The following is a 17188-nucleotide window of genomic DNA, read 5'->3' on the forward strand; positions in this document are numbered from 1 at the left end:
CGCTGATTCACCCACCATCTCCTCCTGTCCGTTAGGTATCGTCCAGTTCTCTGTCCATCTCGGTTCAGGAGAGAGGGGTGTCTAACGGCTTCCCCAGTTTCTTGAAGTACATGGTCAGTGCCATGGACCCCCAGGCTGCAGCCTCCGCCTCAGTCTCCATAACCAGCTCATCCACTGGCCACACCCTCGTCATCCCAGTCACCCTCATCCACGTGGCTGACCCCAGCACCACCATGCAAGGTCAGCAACGTCATCTCTGAGTAGAACAGGGCTGAAGATATATTAATGGTTTAATGCTGTGATGGTGCAGGGTAGCAAGATGCGGTGTAGAAGGGGAAAAGTATCTACACACTATTACACTTCCCAAACGTTTGAGACTTGGGAAACCTTTCTTTAAAATGTTCAGGTCCGTCATCTCATCTTAGAGCTGTATTATTACTGCATCAGTAGGAAATCAGGAGACTGCAGTGTGAACCCTGCATCTTCTGACCAGCCATCCATAAAGCCATTAGGTGTTAATTGGCTGGAGAAATGGAGCACATTAGGATTTCTCTGCAGCGCCAACTAGCACCATACCATTGTGTCGTTGTTGTATCAAAACATTCAACAGGGATTCTGCTTTACAAAGAACAAGTTCATAACGGCTAGAAGGTCCTAGTCTCACCCACCCCTCTGTCCTCCTCCACTCTCCAGCTGCTGCTCCCGTGGTTACCATGGAGGGAGCCCATTTCCTGCAGGGCTTCATAGACTCCTACCAGATGATGTTCTTCACCATTTTCACTCTACTGACTGGCACGGCCATCATCATCATTGGTGAGTTGCCACTTCCCCCACAAGGCTGGCCACCTCTTTACTGTGTCGGCAGGTCTGCATTATAAGTCGATACAATGAAAATCACGTGGCTTAGATGGGGCTGGGCGATATGGCCAAAATGTCATATCAGATCTAATTTTTGACGGTATTGCAGTATTTTATGTTTCTGAATAATACAAGTTTGAAATATATTGAGTAGTGTATGACCCTAGAATGACAACGCATTAAAACCAAATCATTTGTTATCTGCATTGTGATTTGTTTTATACTCATCCAAACTAGGACAAAACTGACGAAGTAGTCCAGTAGAACGTATTTAGCACTGTGAAAATATTGTTATAGATTATAAAAATCCATACCAGTATGTGGATCCAAACTGGTATCTTAAAATACCATATCACCCAGCCCTAGGCGGGGAATGTGAATTTCTTGATGATACTGCAGATCTTCAGGAACCATAAAGACATCATTTGACCATCTAACATGTGATGTTAATGCTCTCTTCCCATCAAGTGTGTCATGCACTGTTTTCTGAGAAGGACTTAGCACCTCACCCAGCCTTCATTCAGAGAACACCGCCCCCTTCAGGTAGAGACCTGTCATTTTTTACAATATGTCTTGGAAATAGTTGTCGTTTTTTTATTACCAATGTACAAGTACAATAAAGTATAATTTTAATTAACTAGGCAAGTCAGTTAAGAACAAATTCTTATTTTCAATGAAGGCCTAGGAACAGTGGGTTAACTGCCTTGTTCAGGGGCGGAACGACAGATTCTTACCATGTCAGCTCAGGGATTCGATCTTGCAACCTTTTGGTTACTAGTCCAACACTCTAACCACTAGGCTACCTGCCGCCCCTAACATTCATTCAAATAGAATCAGTGGGAAACCGAGCACACAAGGGGTACAACATAACTAATTAATTCATTTCAGGAGTCTTTTTGACAACTTTTTTCTCCTTATACATTCCAATGAATCTAAGTAATTAAACATTTATTTCTGAAAAGCAAAGGCTGTGTTTTTATGCATTTTTATGAATATAAAATTTGCCCAAAATAAGTAGAACTTTCAATAGAAATGAAATGTTCTTATCTTCCATTATTATACCGAAAGTGACATTATCTTTAGTAAACTGGGATATGGGAAAGATTTTTTTTCTAACCAGTCATATCACTCTAGAATTTGTTTCTATAAGCACAAAGGAAAAACAAATGGTGTTTCAATTTCTGTCACAAAATAGTTATTGTGATCAAACTTGAATCTATGCCAAAGGAATTCTCCTGTAGAATATATTTTTTATTTAACCAGGAAAGCTAGTTGAGAACAAGTTCTCAATTACAACTGCGACCTGGCCAAGATAAAGCAAAGCAGTGCGACTCAAACAACAACAACACAGATTTACACATAATCAAACATACAGTCAATAACACAATAGAAAAAAAGTCTATATACAGTGTGTGCAAATGGCGTAAGGAGGTAAGGCAATAAATAGGCCATAGTAGCGAAGTAATTACAATTTAGCAGACCTGACTGCCCCTGACAGCACAAAAACATTCTGTGGCAGACTGCAATAGCATTGAATAGTCCCCGCGATATGCAACTGTTCAGGGAAGTCAGGAACCATAAAATATTTTGAAGTGCAATTCCTTCGCTTTAGGCGGTACAGGAAAAAACAAGTAATTACTACCAAATTTCTTAATGGGCTTAGTATAAATTTGTGATGGAATTTCTGCTGAATGGTATAGGAAATTACTCGTTAAAGAGATGACGGATTACTTTGTTTGGCAACTTACCCGCTTTTAAATAGTGTTTGCTTCAATTTACAGTTTTCTAATAGGCTCTATACCTCTGCAACACAATTTAATGGAGAGAGTGGTAGCTGCAGTACATTTACATTTTATTTCATCTGTGTTTGGCAATCTTGTTTTGCTCATTTGGTTAATAGCTGCTTGGAGACATTGATTACAGCTGTTCATTGCTCTCATATAGTCTCTGTTCCACTGAAGGTGCTTGAGTTTCAGTACTGCTCAACAAAAGAATTGCCAGCTGTGCTTCACTCACACCTCTGTTTCAGGTTTCACCTCAAACTCCTTCGTCCACAAGATGACCTCCCCGGACCCAATGAGCAGCCACAAACCACGACTCTTCTCCCCAGACTATTATTCCCGGTAGAGATCCCATTAGTACCCACGCCAGCCTCTGACATCTCCGGATTTAACTCTACGTGGGATTGGGAAGTGGTGCTTTTCTCACTCAGGAGAATGTCAGAGGATCTTACTGTTTAGTTCTGTCAGATGTATGGTGTTCAGAAGTATGTGTGGTTTGTTTAAATAGGGGCAAACTCGGTCTCATTTTCACTTAGTCATGTGACTGACAATTTTTCTTAAATGCAAGTAGGGATTTTCCAGAGTGAGTAGGGCTGTGTGTGTGTGTGTGTGTGTCCGTCCTCTCATACGTGACCCAGAAACCCATAAGTGGTCGCCATATTTGTTAAAGGTGAACGGAGGAGTTTGCTCCTCTTTGTTACGCAACTCATCTATAAAATGTCTGGCACAACAGGCAAAATGTATTTTTACCACTTAACACATATTTAAGGATTCCTCTTCTATAAAGGGAGTCTCATTTCATACAAGCCCATTGTGTGTTTCCTCCCCTCGATTACCTCTGACCTTTTTAAAAAGGAGGCAAGGAGAGGACACAAACCTTCCTGCCCCCACTGCAACAAGATTCGCAGGTCACAGATCGGCCTGATCAGCAATCTCTGGACCCATGGCCAACCAGACTGTGTGCGCGCGCGAAGCATGGTACATTATACATGGTCTGATTTATTAAAAAAAATATATATATAATAAAAATTGGACTTGATTTCAGACTAATACTTTATTTTGAGAAGCTGCAATAGTGAACTGATGTATACTGCCATTTCGCTTTGCACATGTTGTAGTTTTGCTTTTTAAATACAGTATGTATTTCTGCCGTGAAGATCTGTATTGTTAATCAATGTTTTTTAACTCAGGAATTTGTCAAACTACACTCCTGGATGGCCTAGTTGTCAGCTACTGTTAACACAAAGATGTCTATTTCAATCAAGGGTATGTCTAAATATTGATTTTGTGAAGTATGACCACTGACTCCATTTATTGTTAAGAGAGCGTGAGCTCTATCTGTGTTCAAAATCAGGATATGGTCAGCCAGAGCATTCACTTTGATGCCGTTATTGTTTTGCAACTGTTTTATTTAACAATTTCTAAATACTTTGGTCAGTACAGTACTTATTGAGCCTAAAGACGGGCATCTCTTCTGTCAATCACAAATGTGAACCATCTTTCAGTTTTTCACTATACAATCCTTTCAGTACCTGAGCAACCAAAGTTAACTGGCAATGTTATTGTAAATGACCTGTGTATCAAGAGGTATGTTTGTATGCGCTGAAGGACTTGAAGCTTCAAGCTCTGACTGCACGTCATTGTTTGGCAGAATAATCACTATTATATTTAGAGAAAGAAAGCTGTGGATCTTTTAAGGAGATTTATGTTGAATGCTTTGGGTTTTAATGTGCGGACAGAGTATAATGATCCCCTGCTTGATGGTTCCAACGTTCCTTTGTGTTTTGGAATTTGAAGCGTCCTGTCTTACTCTTATCTCCGTTGCACTGACAGCATAAAGTATAAATACCAGAATTACCATCCGCCTTGAGTGATTGTGAGATCAAATATCATTACTGAATAATATAACATTTTTACTTTTCAAATGCCTCGATTTAACAAGGGGTGTATTCATTACACGGATTCTGTTGCAAGACATTTTGCAACAAACAGTTTACACCAAAAACTTGAGTGTTGGTCTTAAACGGAAGTTGTAGTTCAGTTGTCTCTTTTCAAAGAAAATAAGAGGCTGGAAGGAACCCCATGGACTTCATTCCTCTTTAGAGCACGAAATAATTGATCGTTTATAGATGTGCAGCTTGTGCCAAACTATTTGCAGACTATTCAGATTGGAATGGCAACGTGTGGAAACGATACAATTACAATGAACTACAACTTCTGTTTAAGAACCCAACAGCTTTTATGTCACGTTGAAGAGCGTTTGGAATAAACGGTTTGTTGCAAAACATTTTGTAACACCATTGGCATAATGAATACACCCCTGTAGTTATGGCTTGTCTCTTGATTGGAATTAATTTCACCCCGCTGGGAGAACAGAACATGTGTACATGGGTGTCTAGCTAGAATCACAACGATTGGAACAGAGGCTACTGTATACTTAAGGCATTCAACAATTGCAGCCCATTCCTCTGTGGTGGTGTGTTTGGGAATGAATAAATACCATATCCCTTCTGATACAAGATTGTTTCCCCATTAATTTCCTTCCTGTGTTTGCGCTGTAGGAGCAGGTCCTATGTGCATCACAGTTAACTGCTTTCCCATCTGTCCCTAAGCCGAGTGATACTTTCACACACCACGCTCCCTCCACCCGCTCCGCCACAGACAGGGGATTAGGGGAGTGTCATCCTCTCAGGGTCTCTGGAGACATGTTAAAGGTCTGGGACTGCTGATTAAACACCTCTTGTCCTCCCGCCTGCCTGCGTCAGTGGTCTGGCCTGGCCTAGTGGGGCTCAGTCAGTCGCACACAGCTCATCTGTATGCCTGCTCTGGCACAGTGGATGCCAATAACTGCTTGGCATCCATAAGTGAGTGTAGAGAAGTGCATGATGGGGTGCTGGATGCTGTGATACAAATTGGCCAGCTGTGGAGCCCATTAATGAGTTCTCCAATCTGGGAGACACTAATGTTTATAGTTTTGTTTAATGTTGTGTTAGTGTATGTAAGTTGTTTTGTCTGAAACGTTATCCCCCCTGCTGCTATTGGACCAGGTCTCTTGGAAAATAAATGTTATCTCAATGAGAAAAAAACCTGTATAAATAAAGGTTAAAAAATAAATTACTTTTGATAGCACGACATATACGTTGAGCACTTGAATGTCATCCCTGTAGCTCAGTTGGTAGAGCATGATGTTTGCAACGCCAGGGTTGTGGGTTCGATTCCCACGGGGGGCCAGCACAGGAAAAAAACTGTATGCATTCACTACTGTAAGTCGCTCTGGATAAGAGCGTCTGCTAAATGACGTAAAAATGGAAAAAAATATTTTTCTGCAATCCGTTTTAACTGTAAAGTACACAAACACGAGAAATGTAAACACATGCATATACTTGCTCCAGTGACTGGGATGTGCATTACAGGCCTTCGGCAATGTATTTCACACACTAGTAAAGAGACGCACTAAAGACTGAGCAAGCGCTTAAACGTTGTGTGACTGTTTGATTAGAGAGCCAGCTGCTTAGCTCAGGCCTAGGCCAACAGTGGTTCAAGGGGCACATTTTACAGCCAGGCCTAGGCCTGCTTACAAAGAGAGAAAGAGATGAGAGGCCTAGTGTTGTGTGAAGACAGAAACCTCATTGATGGGTTATCCATAGCAACGGAAGATTCTATAATGAGAAAATGATCAAATATGGCTTCTCTTTGAGGACATATTTAGACAGAAATCCACTGCTTTCGTACCAGGGTGATCTTAGTCAAAATGACAATTTATTTTATTACACAATGGTCATTTCATGCAGAATAGGACATGCACTGTGCATACAGGCAGGACTGTAAGGTCAATCATGCATGCTAAACTAAAGTAGCCTTGACAGTCCATTTATTTTCCCCATTAGTGTGTGACAGTTGTGAAAACCCACCTGCCAACTTGTCTACCAAGGAGCTGTCTTGGTTCCTCCCGGCTTGGGTGAGGAGCGGAAGAGCGGCGTCGGTTGCCAGTGACCAGTGTTCCAGATAGGTTACTGTACTGACGGGAGGAAAACTGAGACCAGGGCTGTGAAGGAGACCTGACAGGAATAACAACACTGGCTATCCACTCTATTGACCACCGTGCTGAGTATGATGAGCCAAATGGAAGCCGTTAACCTCTACAGGATTGGTGCCCCCCCGATACATTTTGAACAGAAATGCAATGGTTCATTGGATCAGTCTAAAAAGGAGAATAAGGACACATGGAAAATCTATTTCAATACTCCCAATACACTGCTGCCATCAGTGGCCAAAATCTAAATTGCCCCTAGATTCCTAAGTCATATATTGGTCTTTCTCTTGCATTTCAAAGATGAAAATAAAATGTTTTAAAAAACTCTTTTACCAGATCTAATGTTATTCTCCTACATTCATTTCCAGAAACGTCAGTGTTTCATTTGAAATGGTATCAAGAATATGCATATTCCTGCTTTAGGTTCTGAGCTACAGGCAGTTACATTTGGGTATGTTATTTTAGGCGAGAATTGAAAAAAAAGTGTCCAATCCGTTGGAGCCCATTCATCTGGCATGGCTTCTCCAAATCAACACAATCTCAGGTGTAATATACCGTACCATAGCTATTACTAAAGTAACTGAGCTATATGGAAAATGTGACATCTTAATAGTTGAAAGCTATAAATGAAATCTCAATCTTCTGTTCCTCTTAAATTGTTACAGCTTCGATTTGTGATGAAATACCTGACATACATTACATTAAATAGGCTAGAATTTTAAGAAAGACTGTCCTATAGCCCACCACAGTTCTGCACATGCAATATTCTCTTCACTGGTTTGCCCACAGCCCATTCACATCCATCACACAAGTATGCTGCATGAATTCATTTTCTTGAGGAATTGGGCTTTGTAGGGTTGAGGACAGGGTACTGGGCTATTGGATTTCTAGGCATTCTCTGCCAAAACTTTTTCCACATTGCTGGCTAAATGATAAGGTCTCCTTTTCCATCACAGAGTGGACCAATGCTTTGTTGAAGCTGAACTAAGAGAGCGTCTCGGAATGGATTTGCCTCAGTGGAAATACTGTAAATCTTCAAGGCTGGCACTCCACCACTACCACCAACCACCGCACTGACTGGTCATCCTGAGGAAGGAAGGAGAGTGCAGAGAGGACCGTAACAATGACTGTCTTTCAGACTGCTTTACATCTTGTGGTTGGTGACCTCATCTACCACCACTTATGTGTTGTGTCCGGCAGGGTGACGCACGTTTTGCACTGCCCATTACTCCTAGTGCCAGAGAGGTGAGAGGTTGTTTATGGCCAATTAGAAGCAGAGTGACAAACTGGGAAGCAGCAGAGAGCTATGTACTCTACTGAAAGGAATACTTGACATTGGTGAATGTTGAAGGCTGCATGCCTGTCTGGGTGGTATGTAATCTGACACGGGACAAATGCTGGACCTGAAATAGAAGTCACTGGGGTAAGGCATCTGGTGACACACTTCTGGCGGCATGTGCGAGGAAGGGCTCCGTACCAGCACCTGATACCAGCTCCTGGTGAATGCTGCGCTGCATGCCCAACTGGATGCTATGTGCCAGAGCCTGGGTTAGCTCAGGCATCAGCAGGCCCGCCCGCTCCCTGGCTCCCCGCCATGGGGATTTGGGAGCTGCAGCAAAAACCCTAATACGCTACATCTGGACTGTATATTCGGCCTGCTTCTCAGCACAGCCACACCGTCTGCTTTTACAAGGGAATAAGTTCTCTCTCTGACTGCAAGTACTGTACAGTACAGCCCTTCCTTGCTCATTCTGTACTGATATAGTGGAAGTGAAGCAAGCCCATCCGTTATATGGACAACATTTTTGTCCAAATGCAGTGTAACAGCATCGAAGAATACAACGTTTTGCTCTTTCATTGAAATATTGATCAAAGGGAAAGAGAAAGTGTGAAGACTAAAGAGAAATAGAGAGTGTGAAGGGAGATGGGTCTGAACATGGTTGCTGTGTGCATCTCTTTCTCTGTCATCTCCCCCTGGCTTTGATAATGCTCCCGTATGGCGCAGCAGTCTAAGTCACTACATCTCAGTGCTAGAGGCATCACTACAGACACCCTGGTTCGAATCCAGGCTGTATCACAACCGGCTGTGATTGGGAGGCACACAATTGGCCCAACATTGTCCGGGTTTGGCCGGTGTAGGCCGTCATTGTAAATAAGAATTTGTTCTTAATTGACTTGCCTAGTTAAATAAAAACAGGAAGAAGATAGTCAGCCAGTAGAGTGAATAACGCACTTCTCAGGTCCCATTCCTCAGTCTCATTTAATGCATAATTCACCTCAACTTTTCTGGATGGAAGTGATATGGAGATGGCTTAAGGTAGGGGTCATGGGGATAGAGCAGTTCTCATTAAGGGGCAAAAACTTTATGGATTAGACACAGAAGTATCAATGTACGCCAACTTTTCTCTTGAGTCCTCAATCGTCAACCTTGAAGGGCCTTATTGAGGACCTGGATAATTTCTCCAGTTTCTCTGAACTAAAACCCAACTATGATAAGTGTTTGGGTCTTTAAATTGCCAAGTGGTCTCCCGATTTAAATAGGCAGATGGTGAATTTGATGTTCTTGGTGTACATATCCAGGAAAAGTTGAGTGATCAAATTTGTAATATATTGTATGAATTGGATTCGTAACATATGAATTGCACACAAAAAAGACGTCACAGTGAATTGACAATGGAACCCTGTTTATAAGTATCCTCTTTGTTAAATTAAGCCAATCAGAGAGCTGGTTACAATTCCTAATTTCATCCTCCAGGAGAGGCAGAACAAATATGGCAAAACTCTTAATGTACTGATAGACAAAAGACCATGTTTCTTAATGTTTTTATAAAAAGGTATGATGTTTATGAATTACATTGTAAATAAGGTTGGTAAAATTATGTCACAAGCAATAAATAAAATGTGTATGGAGATGTAGGCTCAAAACAAAAGTATAATCAACTTGTGGCAGCTCTGCCAAAAAAATGGAAGACGGGTTTACTCAAGGAATGAATTGGCTTGTCTGCTTAATCATCATTTGATTCTCTCTGGGTGATAGAGATGGTCAATAGGATTTAAAACAGGTTTCAAATGTTTGTTGCCAATCCTCATATTGGTGTAAGGAAATGTGATACCCTGTTGGGCAAAGAATCTGAATAGATCAACACACCTGTGCAAACACACACACACGCACGCACACAAATAGCTTGATGCCACATGTTTATAGGGGTAGAATATTCCACTAGCACAGGCTGGCCTCCCAGTTGTTCAGCCTAGTCTTATAGACTAGACCTAACATAGTAAATGTAAATCCGAGACAATCAAATTAGTCAAATATCTTATGTTTGGTATGGTTACATAAGACAGAAGGTTACTTAAGGCAAAAATGAAAGCAACCCAAAGGTTTGTCGGTTCAAATATCATCATGGACAACTTTAGCATTTTAGCAACTACATACCACTTTTTAGCTACTTTGCAACTACTTAGCATGTTAGCTAAACCTTACCCTTTAAGCTAACTCTTAACCCCTAGCCTCTAAAGTTAGCCACCTACAGTAACTAACATTAGCCACACCAATTTGGAATTCATAACATATCATACGAAATGGACGATGGCCATCCACAAATTAATACATACCATACGAAACGTAGCCTACATACTAATACGAAGTTCTCTGAGACCATGAGTTGATCAACCCTTCAGATGAGGAGAGGAACAGACGTCTATGGTGCGTTGTCACGTTTGGGCATTTTGTTAAATATTGGAAATCTTACCTCCGTCCTATCTATCACATTCCTTGCCTATGGCTGTGAGACGGTACCCGTTGGAGCTGACACATTCCAAGTCAAACCTTACAATAGCTCATCTCTGTCAATTCTGAGCCCGATAGGATTTTCAAATGTTCCATTTTGAATAGACTGACATTGAAGACCAGTAAAAGCTTTTTAAACAGATGTACTATTGAACGAGATCCCATCCCGTGGTTCCAGGATGCAGGAGCTTTGCACTCTGTAAATGCAGATTCATAAAACTTGAAAACCCCGCCTACTTGACAACCAGCGTCTGTTTACGAAAAGTCACGGGTACAACGTGGACCGGAGGGTGATAACGACACATCCTACATCGGTTCGGAAAACTCTACAGGGGATCCGTGTCAGACAGTCTCGTCTATATGTTTGGAATAAGTTGCCAAACTAAAAGGATATGAAGGATATGATACAGCTGGGTCGACGTCCTTTGAAGGGTTAAACCATGTTGTTTTTTTCCTAACTGGAGTGGTTTTCGGAGGTTAGTTATGGTGTAGGCTAACCGCCGGAACACGCTTTTCATTGGGCACCATTCGTCACACTTCATTCAACCAGCACCACATGAAAACAATGGCGAGGCGCAAAAAGGCACATCGGGTTGGAATTTAACTGAACGTAGCCATAACACAGGTTGAAAACGGACTCCGAGAAAACTGAGATCGGGGGGCAACCCGAGTCGAAGCAAGATGGAAAGCCCGACCGAAACCCCAACCAGGGCTGCAGAGTATCTGAAGGAGCTTAATAACATCATCGAGACCCAACAGGAGTTACTGGAGAGGCAGAAAAAAAGGATAGAGGAGCTGGAGCATCAAGTGTCCGACTTGTGTTCAGAAAACGCCTGTTTGAAAGACCTGTACCAGCGACATCTGGCTACGTGTAGGCTGCTGCAACAGGGCAACAGCCACGCAACGTTAGGTGCCATAAAGGAAAACATCACCCAAGAAAAGTAAGAATTTATTGCTCGCACTGCACTATTGAAAGACATTGATAGATGTCACAAATAATCCCCCATAGTTTCCTAAATCATTGGCGGGAATCTGCTCTTAAAACCCCAGATAAACGCACACCACCAACATAGGCCTGCACTGTTCTAGATGTAAAAAGTATCTATAGACGTATTTGATATATAACCTAATAGCTAATATCATAGCCTAAAGTAAAGGTTTGCATCAAAACTAATTTTTTCTAAGAGACCAGATTGACCACTGCGCACAAGACTGCTTTTATTGTATTGCAGTCAAACCAACAGGCTTCTTGAAACGCCACGATATAACTTAACACTAATATGCCCAACAGTACACAGGAAATTGTAAGCCATAATAGAACTGCCCATCAGAAGGCTACAGTCCTCTACCTCCCCGCGGGTCTAAGCGGTTGGACACATTAAGGGGCAGCTTTTTAGGTACAGTGCGACGAAAGATAAATGTTGCCATATGGAGCTTGGAATATTGTCATTGACCAGATATGGAAACCTTTGCTACTCCAGGTGTATTTCATTCAACCACTTGGAAGTTATTGTGCAGAGGAATCCGTTTTTAATGGGGCTCAAAGATTCCATATGAATGGATTATCCTTTAAATCATTCTAGGCTATTCTATTTTTAGTCTTTTTTTTTCATTTGACTGCATTTATTCCTTTTGTTCATGACTTGATGGGCTCTGTTTTCATTGCATCTGTTTTTGTGGTAACCATGTTATCTACAAAGTAGTGGCCTGTTATGTCACCTAATTGAGTAAATCAAGTTTTATCTTGCATTGGTTGGTGAGCATTAAACTCAATAATAGATTTGCAGTATGAAGGTTATATAATTTGCTTTGTCGTCAATGACTGGTTTTCAATACAAACAACTGCCATAGCTCTCTTCCAACGTCCTCCCTATGACTGTAGCGTATAACCAGAATGGAATGAATTGGAGGAAGTCCAGTGCCAGTGGGCAGTAATTTTTGCTTCCCAGCGACCAGACTGAGACTCCAGGCTCTCAGGTTCACTACTGTCATGGAGTCTTTTGATTCATGTTTGGTAACCTCAGTTGGCTGAGGGCTCTCTCATGCCAGACTAGCTTAGCATCGGTGTGCTAGTCTTTTGAATGGATTTCATTTGTCGGGCAGGGACAAATCCAGGATATTTATGGAATGCGCACGGTACAAGCTCTGGGAAAAGGAGCTGAGCTGGGATAGATCAACTATGCAATTACTTCCATATGTTTCATTTTTATGTAGGAGCAGGGCAGTCTGGGCGGCTCTCGTCTGGGAGTGATTGGAGGTTTAGCCACCGAGGGCAAGGCAGGGTGATGGAGCATATATCTCACTCACATCAGCACTGTGTTTAAAGTCCACTCCATGCCGTTACCTCAGCTTCACCAGTCAGCAGGATCTTGAAACCTCCGGCGACCTTTGTCTTGTAGGGAGGGTTGTGTCCTGATGAGTTGTGGCAGCCAATCAATATGTATATGGAGGACTCATGGACAGTGTGTATTAGCTGTGGGATCAGCGCGACATATGAGATCAGGACATACTCTACCTTTGACCGTTAGCTAGGGCCTTTAATAAATATCACCTCAAAGCCACATGATTCGTCCCCCCGCTGTCAGTATCTCAGCACCAGCCTGTGTTGGGTGATAGCGCTGTGTCTGAGAAACAGTAGGCTTGGGCAGTATACCTATTAAAAACTTATACCAGTGTATTTTAAAATACAGACGGTATAATTTGTAATTTTGGGGGTTTGGGACCCCCTAAAGCTCATGGGGGTGTGTGCTACGCCAATGCTTATAAATAAACTATCTTCAGCTCAGGGCTCCAGCTATGCATTTGGTTTGCTAAATTGCTAGCTAAGTGGCTAGCTTGCAAGATCAAGCTTCTTGATTAGATGACACAACAATTCCCTCCTGGGTCAAGATCCATGCCAAGATCCCTGCCTAAATCTGTTTTGAGCAGTACATTTTTTTTATATTTTTTTAACGTTTGGAAAGAAATATCGGCCCTTGTGTGCACTCCCGGTAATATCGTATACTCTGGTATGGTACATGAACCGTATGAAAATCTGGATACCGCCCAAAGTTAGCCTAGTTCTCCAGTACCGTCTCCTATGTGGTGGTGGTTATTTAGCAGTCTGCTCTTCCTCTATGATCCTGATGAAATATGACAGAGATTATTAACGTAAAGTGGGTTTTATGGCGGTTACTGAATCCTTAATGGCATATAAGTGTGGTGGGCAATTCTAAACCAACAGTATAAAAAGCAGGACTGCCGGAGAACTGTAAATGAAATTTCAGTAGGAGAAAATGTGATTTAAATGGTGCGTTTACATGACACTTAAACTGAGACTGATCATTATCACCAGATGTGTGGAAAACAAATGTTTGGGACCATATTCTGTCATTTAGGTCTTCTCACGTGCTGTTCTTCGTCCTTGTTTTTAGAATGACTATTGAATATTTTACAGCATGCTTTTAAAGCAGTGTGGATAGGCCTTCTGTCATTGTCTTACCTTCAGATGCTAGAGACTCACCAGCCTTTGGTGTCATTGATGAGACCGCATAGACTAAGTTTTCATTTATTGCTTTTTTGTTGATCTATTCTTAAGTACTTAGCACTTGAAAGTTATTTCTAGCCTACTGTTTTGGCTCAAACGTCCTTAATGATTTCATTTCAGTCTTGGTGATAATTGTATCACCTAGGGTCTATTTATAGCAAGGGTAAGAAAAAAGTCAGTAAGCTGCTGGATATGACATCACTTTTAATGGTACGGACACACTGGTAGCGTTTGCCGGCCGAGAGCACTTAGCAACCAAATTTCTTCAGCCTCCCGAGGTTGAAGAGGCGCAATTGCGCCGCTTTCACCACACTGTCTGTGTTGGTGGACCATTTCAGATTTTCAGTGATGTGTACGCAGAGGAACTTGAAGCCTTTCACTTTCTCCACTGCGGTCCTGTCGATGTGAATGGGGGCGTGCTCCCTCTGCTGTTTCCTGAAGTCTACAATCAGCTCTTTTTGTTGACATTGAAGGAGAGGTTATTTTCCTGGCACCACTGTGCCAGGGCCCTCACCACCTCCCTGTAGGCTGTCTCGTCATTGTTGGTAATCAGGCCTACCACTGTTGTCGTCTGAACCTTGATGATTCAGTTGGAGGCATGCGTGGCCACACAGTCATGGGTGAACAGGGAGTACTGGAGGGGGCTGAGCACACACCCTTGTGGGGCCCCTGTGTTGAGGATCAGCGAAGTAGAGGTGTTGTTTCATTACCCGTGGTCGGCCCGTCAGGAAGTCAAAGACCCAGTTGCACAGGGCGGGGTTCAGACCCAGGGCCCCAAGCTTAATGATGAGTTTGGAGGGCACTATGCTGTTGAAGGCTGAGCTATAGTCAACAAACAGCATTCTTACAAATGTATTCCTCTTGTCCAGATGGGATCTTGCAGTGTGCAGTGCGATGGTGATTATTGCATCGTCTGTGGATCTATTGGGGCGGTATGCAAATTTAAGTGGGTCTAGGGTGTCAGGTAAGATTGAGGTGATATTATCCTTAACTCGCCTCTCAAAGCACTTCATGATGACAGAAGTGAGTGCTACGGGGCGATAGTCATTTAGTTCAGTTACCTTTGCTTTCTTTGATACAGGAACAATGGTGGGCATCTTGAAGCAAGTGGGAACAGCAGACTGGTATAGGGAAGGTTTGATATGTCTGTAAACACTTCAGGCAGCTGGTCTGCGCATGCTTTGAGGACGTGGGTAGGGATGCCATCTAGGCTGGCAGCCTTGCAAATGTTAACACGCTTAAATGTCTTACTCACGTCGGCCACAGAGAACTAGAGCCCACAGAACTTGGGAGCGGACAGGTTTGGTGGCACTGTGTTATCGTTTAGCTTGTCCGGGAGCAAGACGTCGGTGTCCGCGGTGTGGCTGGTTTTCCCTTTGTAATCCGTCATTGTCTGTTGACCCTGCCACATACGTCTCGTGTCTGAGCTGTTGAATTGCGACTCCACTTTGTCTCTGTACTGACGTTTTGCCTGTTTGATTGCCTTACGGAGGGAATAACTACACTGTTTGTATTCATCCATATTCCCAGTCACCTTGCCGTGGTGGTTTGCGCTTTCAGTTTAGCGTGAATGCTGCCATCTATCCACAGTTTTTGTTTTGGGTAGGTTTTACTAGTCACAGTGGGAAAAACATCCCCTATACACTTCCTGATTAACTCATTCACCGTGTCAGTGTATACGTCAATGTTATTCTCAGAGGCAACCCGGAACATATCCCAGTCCGTGTGATCAAAACAAACTTGAAGCATGGATTCCAATTGGTCAGACCAGTGTTGAATAGACCTTAGTACGGGTACTTCCTGTTTGAGTTTCTGCTATAGGAAGGGAGGAGCAGAATGGAGTCATGATCTGATTTGCGGAAGGGAGGGCAGGGGAGGGCCTTGTAGCCATCCTGGAAGGGAGAGTAACTATGGTTGAGAGTTTTTGAAGTGCCAGTACTACAGGCAATGTGTTGATAGAACTTCGATAGCGTTTTCCTCATCTTTGCTTTGTTAAAATCCCCAAATCCAATAAATGCAGCCTCAGGATATGTGGTTTCCAGTTTGCACAAGGTCCAGTGTAGTTCCTTGAGGGACATCGTTGTATCGGCTTTAGGGGGAATATACACAGCTGTGACTATAACTGAAGAGAATTGTCTTTGGAGGTGATACGGTCAGCATTTGATTGTGAGGTATTCTTGGTTGGGGGAACAAGATGACTTGAGTTCATGTACATTATCACGATCACACTATGAGTATTTAACCTCTTACATCTAGACGTTCCGCTAGCGGAACACCTGCTCCAATATCCAATGATAGGCGTGGCGCGAATTACAAATTCCTCAAAAATACAAAAACTTCAATTTTTCAAACATATGACTATTTCACAGCATTTTAAAGACAAGACTCTCCTTTATCTAACCACACTGTCCGATTTCAAAAAGGCTTTACAGCGAAAGCAAAACATTAGATTATGTCAGCAGAGTACCCAGCCAGAAATAATCAGACACCCATTTTTCAAGCTAGCATATAATGTCACAAAAACCCAGAAGATAGCTAAATGCAGCACTAACCTTTGATGATCTTCATCAGATGACACACCTAGGACATTATGTTATACAATACATGCATGTTTTGTTAAATCAAGTTCATATTTATATCAAAAAACAGCTTTTTACATTAGCATGTGACGTTCAGAACTAGCATACCCCCGCAAACTTCCGGGAATTTACTAACAATTTACTAAATTACTCACGATAAACGTTCACAAAAAGCATAACAATTATTTTAAGAATTATAGATACAGAACTCCTCTATGCACTCGATATGTCCGATTTTAAAATAGCTTTTTGGTGAAAGCACATTTTGCAATATTCTAAGTACATAGCCCAGCCATCACGGGCTAGCTATTTAGACACCCGGCAAGTTTAGCCTTCACCAAAATCAGATTTACTATAACAAAAATGTTATTACCTTTGTTGTCTTCGTCAGAATGCACTCCCAGGACTGATACTTCAATAACAAATGTTGGTTTGGTCCCAAATAATCCATCGTTATATCCGAATAGCGGCGTTTTGTTCGTGCGTTCCAGAAACTATCCGAAATGGTAAATCAGGGTCGCGCGCATGGCGCAATTCGTGACAAAAAAATTCTAAATATTCCATTACCGTACTTCGAAGCATGTCAACCGCTGTTTAAAATCTATTTTTATGCAATTTATC

General features: G+C 42.3%; 2 protein-coding genes across 10 annotated transcripts in view; both read left to right on the plus strand.

Moving 5' to 3' along the window:
* Positions 1 to 6952, plus strand: part of LOC106566759 (nuclear pore membrane glycoprotein 210) — a 50116-nt gene extending 43164 nt beyond the window's left edge. For 5 of the 8 annotated variants that reach the window (XM_014135123.2, XM_014135124.2, XM_014135125.2 and 2 more), the window contains 4 exons: positions 36 to 240; positions 694 to 813; positions 1327 to 1401; positions 2888 to 5158. In XM_014135123.2, the coding sequence (XP_013990598.2) occupies positions 36 to 240; positions 694 to 813; positions 1327 to 1401; positions 2888 to 2985 (498 nt within the window). In that variant the 3' untranslated portion in view covers positions 2986 to 5158. Of the gene's footprint in view, positions 1 to 35; positions 241 to 693; positions 814 to 1326; positions 1402 to 2887; positions 5159 to 6526 lie in introns of those variants that run through there. The other 3 variants (XR_006758516.1, XR_001319935.2, XR_006758515.1) reach the window with 3 other exon arrangements.
* A 3780-nt stretch (positions 6953 to 10732) lies between these two features.
* LOC106566761 (IQ motif and SEC7 domain-containing protein 1) overlaps positions 10733 to 17188 on the plus strand; it is a 234785-nt gene continuing 228329 nt past the window's right edge. The window contains exon 1 of one of the 2 annotated variants that reach the window (XM_014135133.2): positions 10733 to 11403. In XM_014135133.2, the coding sequence (XP_013990608.2) occupies positions 11144 to 11403 (260 nt within the window). In that variant the 5' untranslated portion in view covers positions 10733 to 11143. The remainder of the gene's footprint in view (positions 11404 to 17188) is intronic. The other variant, XM_014135127.2, reaches the window with a different exon arrangement.

This window comes from Salmo salar, chromosome ssa13, assembly GCF_905237065.1.
Source record: "Salmo salar chromosome ssa13, Ssal_v3.1, whole genome shotgun sequence".
In the NCBI taxonomy this organism is placed as follows: domain Eukaryota; kingdom Metazoa; phylum Chordata; class Actinopteri; order Salmoniformes; family Salmonidae; genus Salmo; species Salmo salar.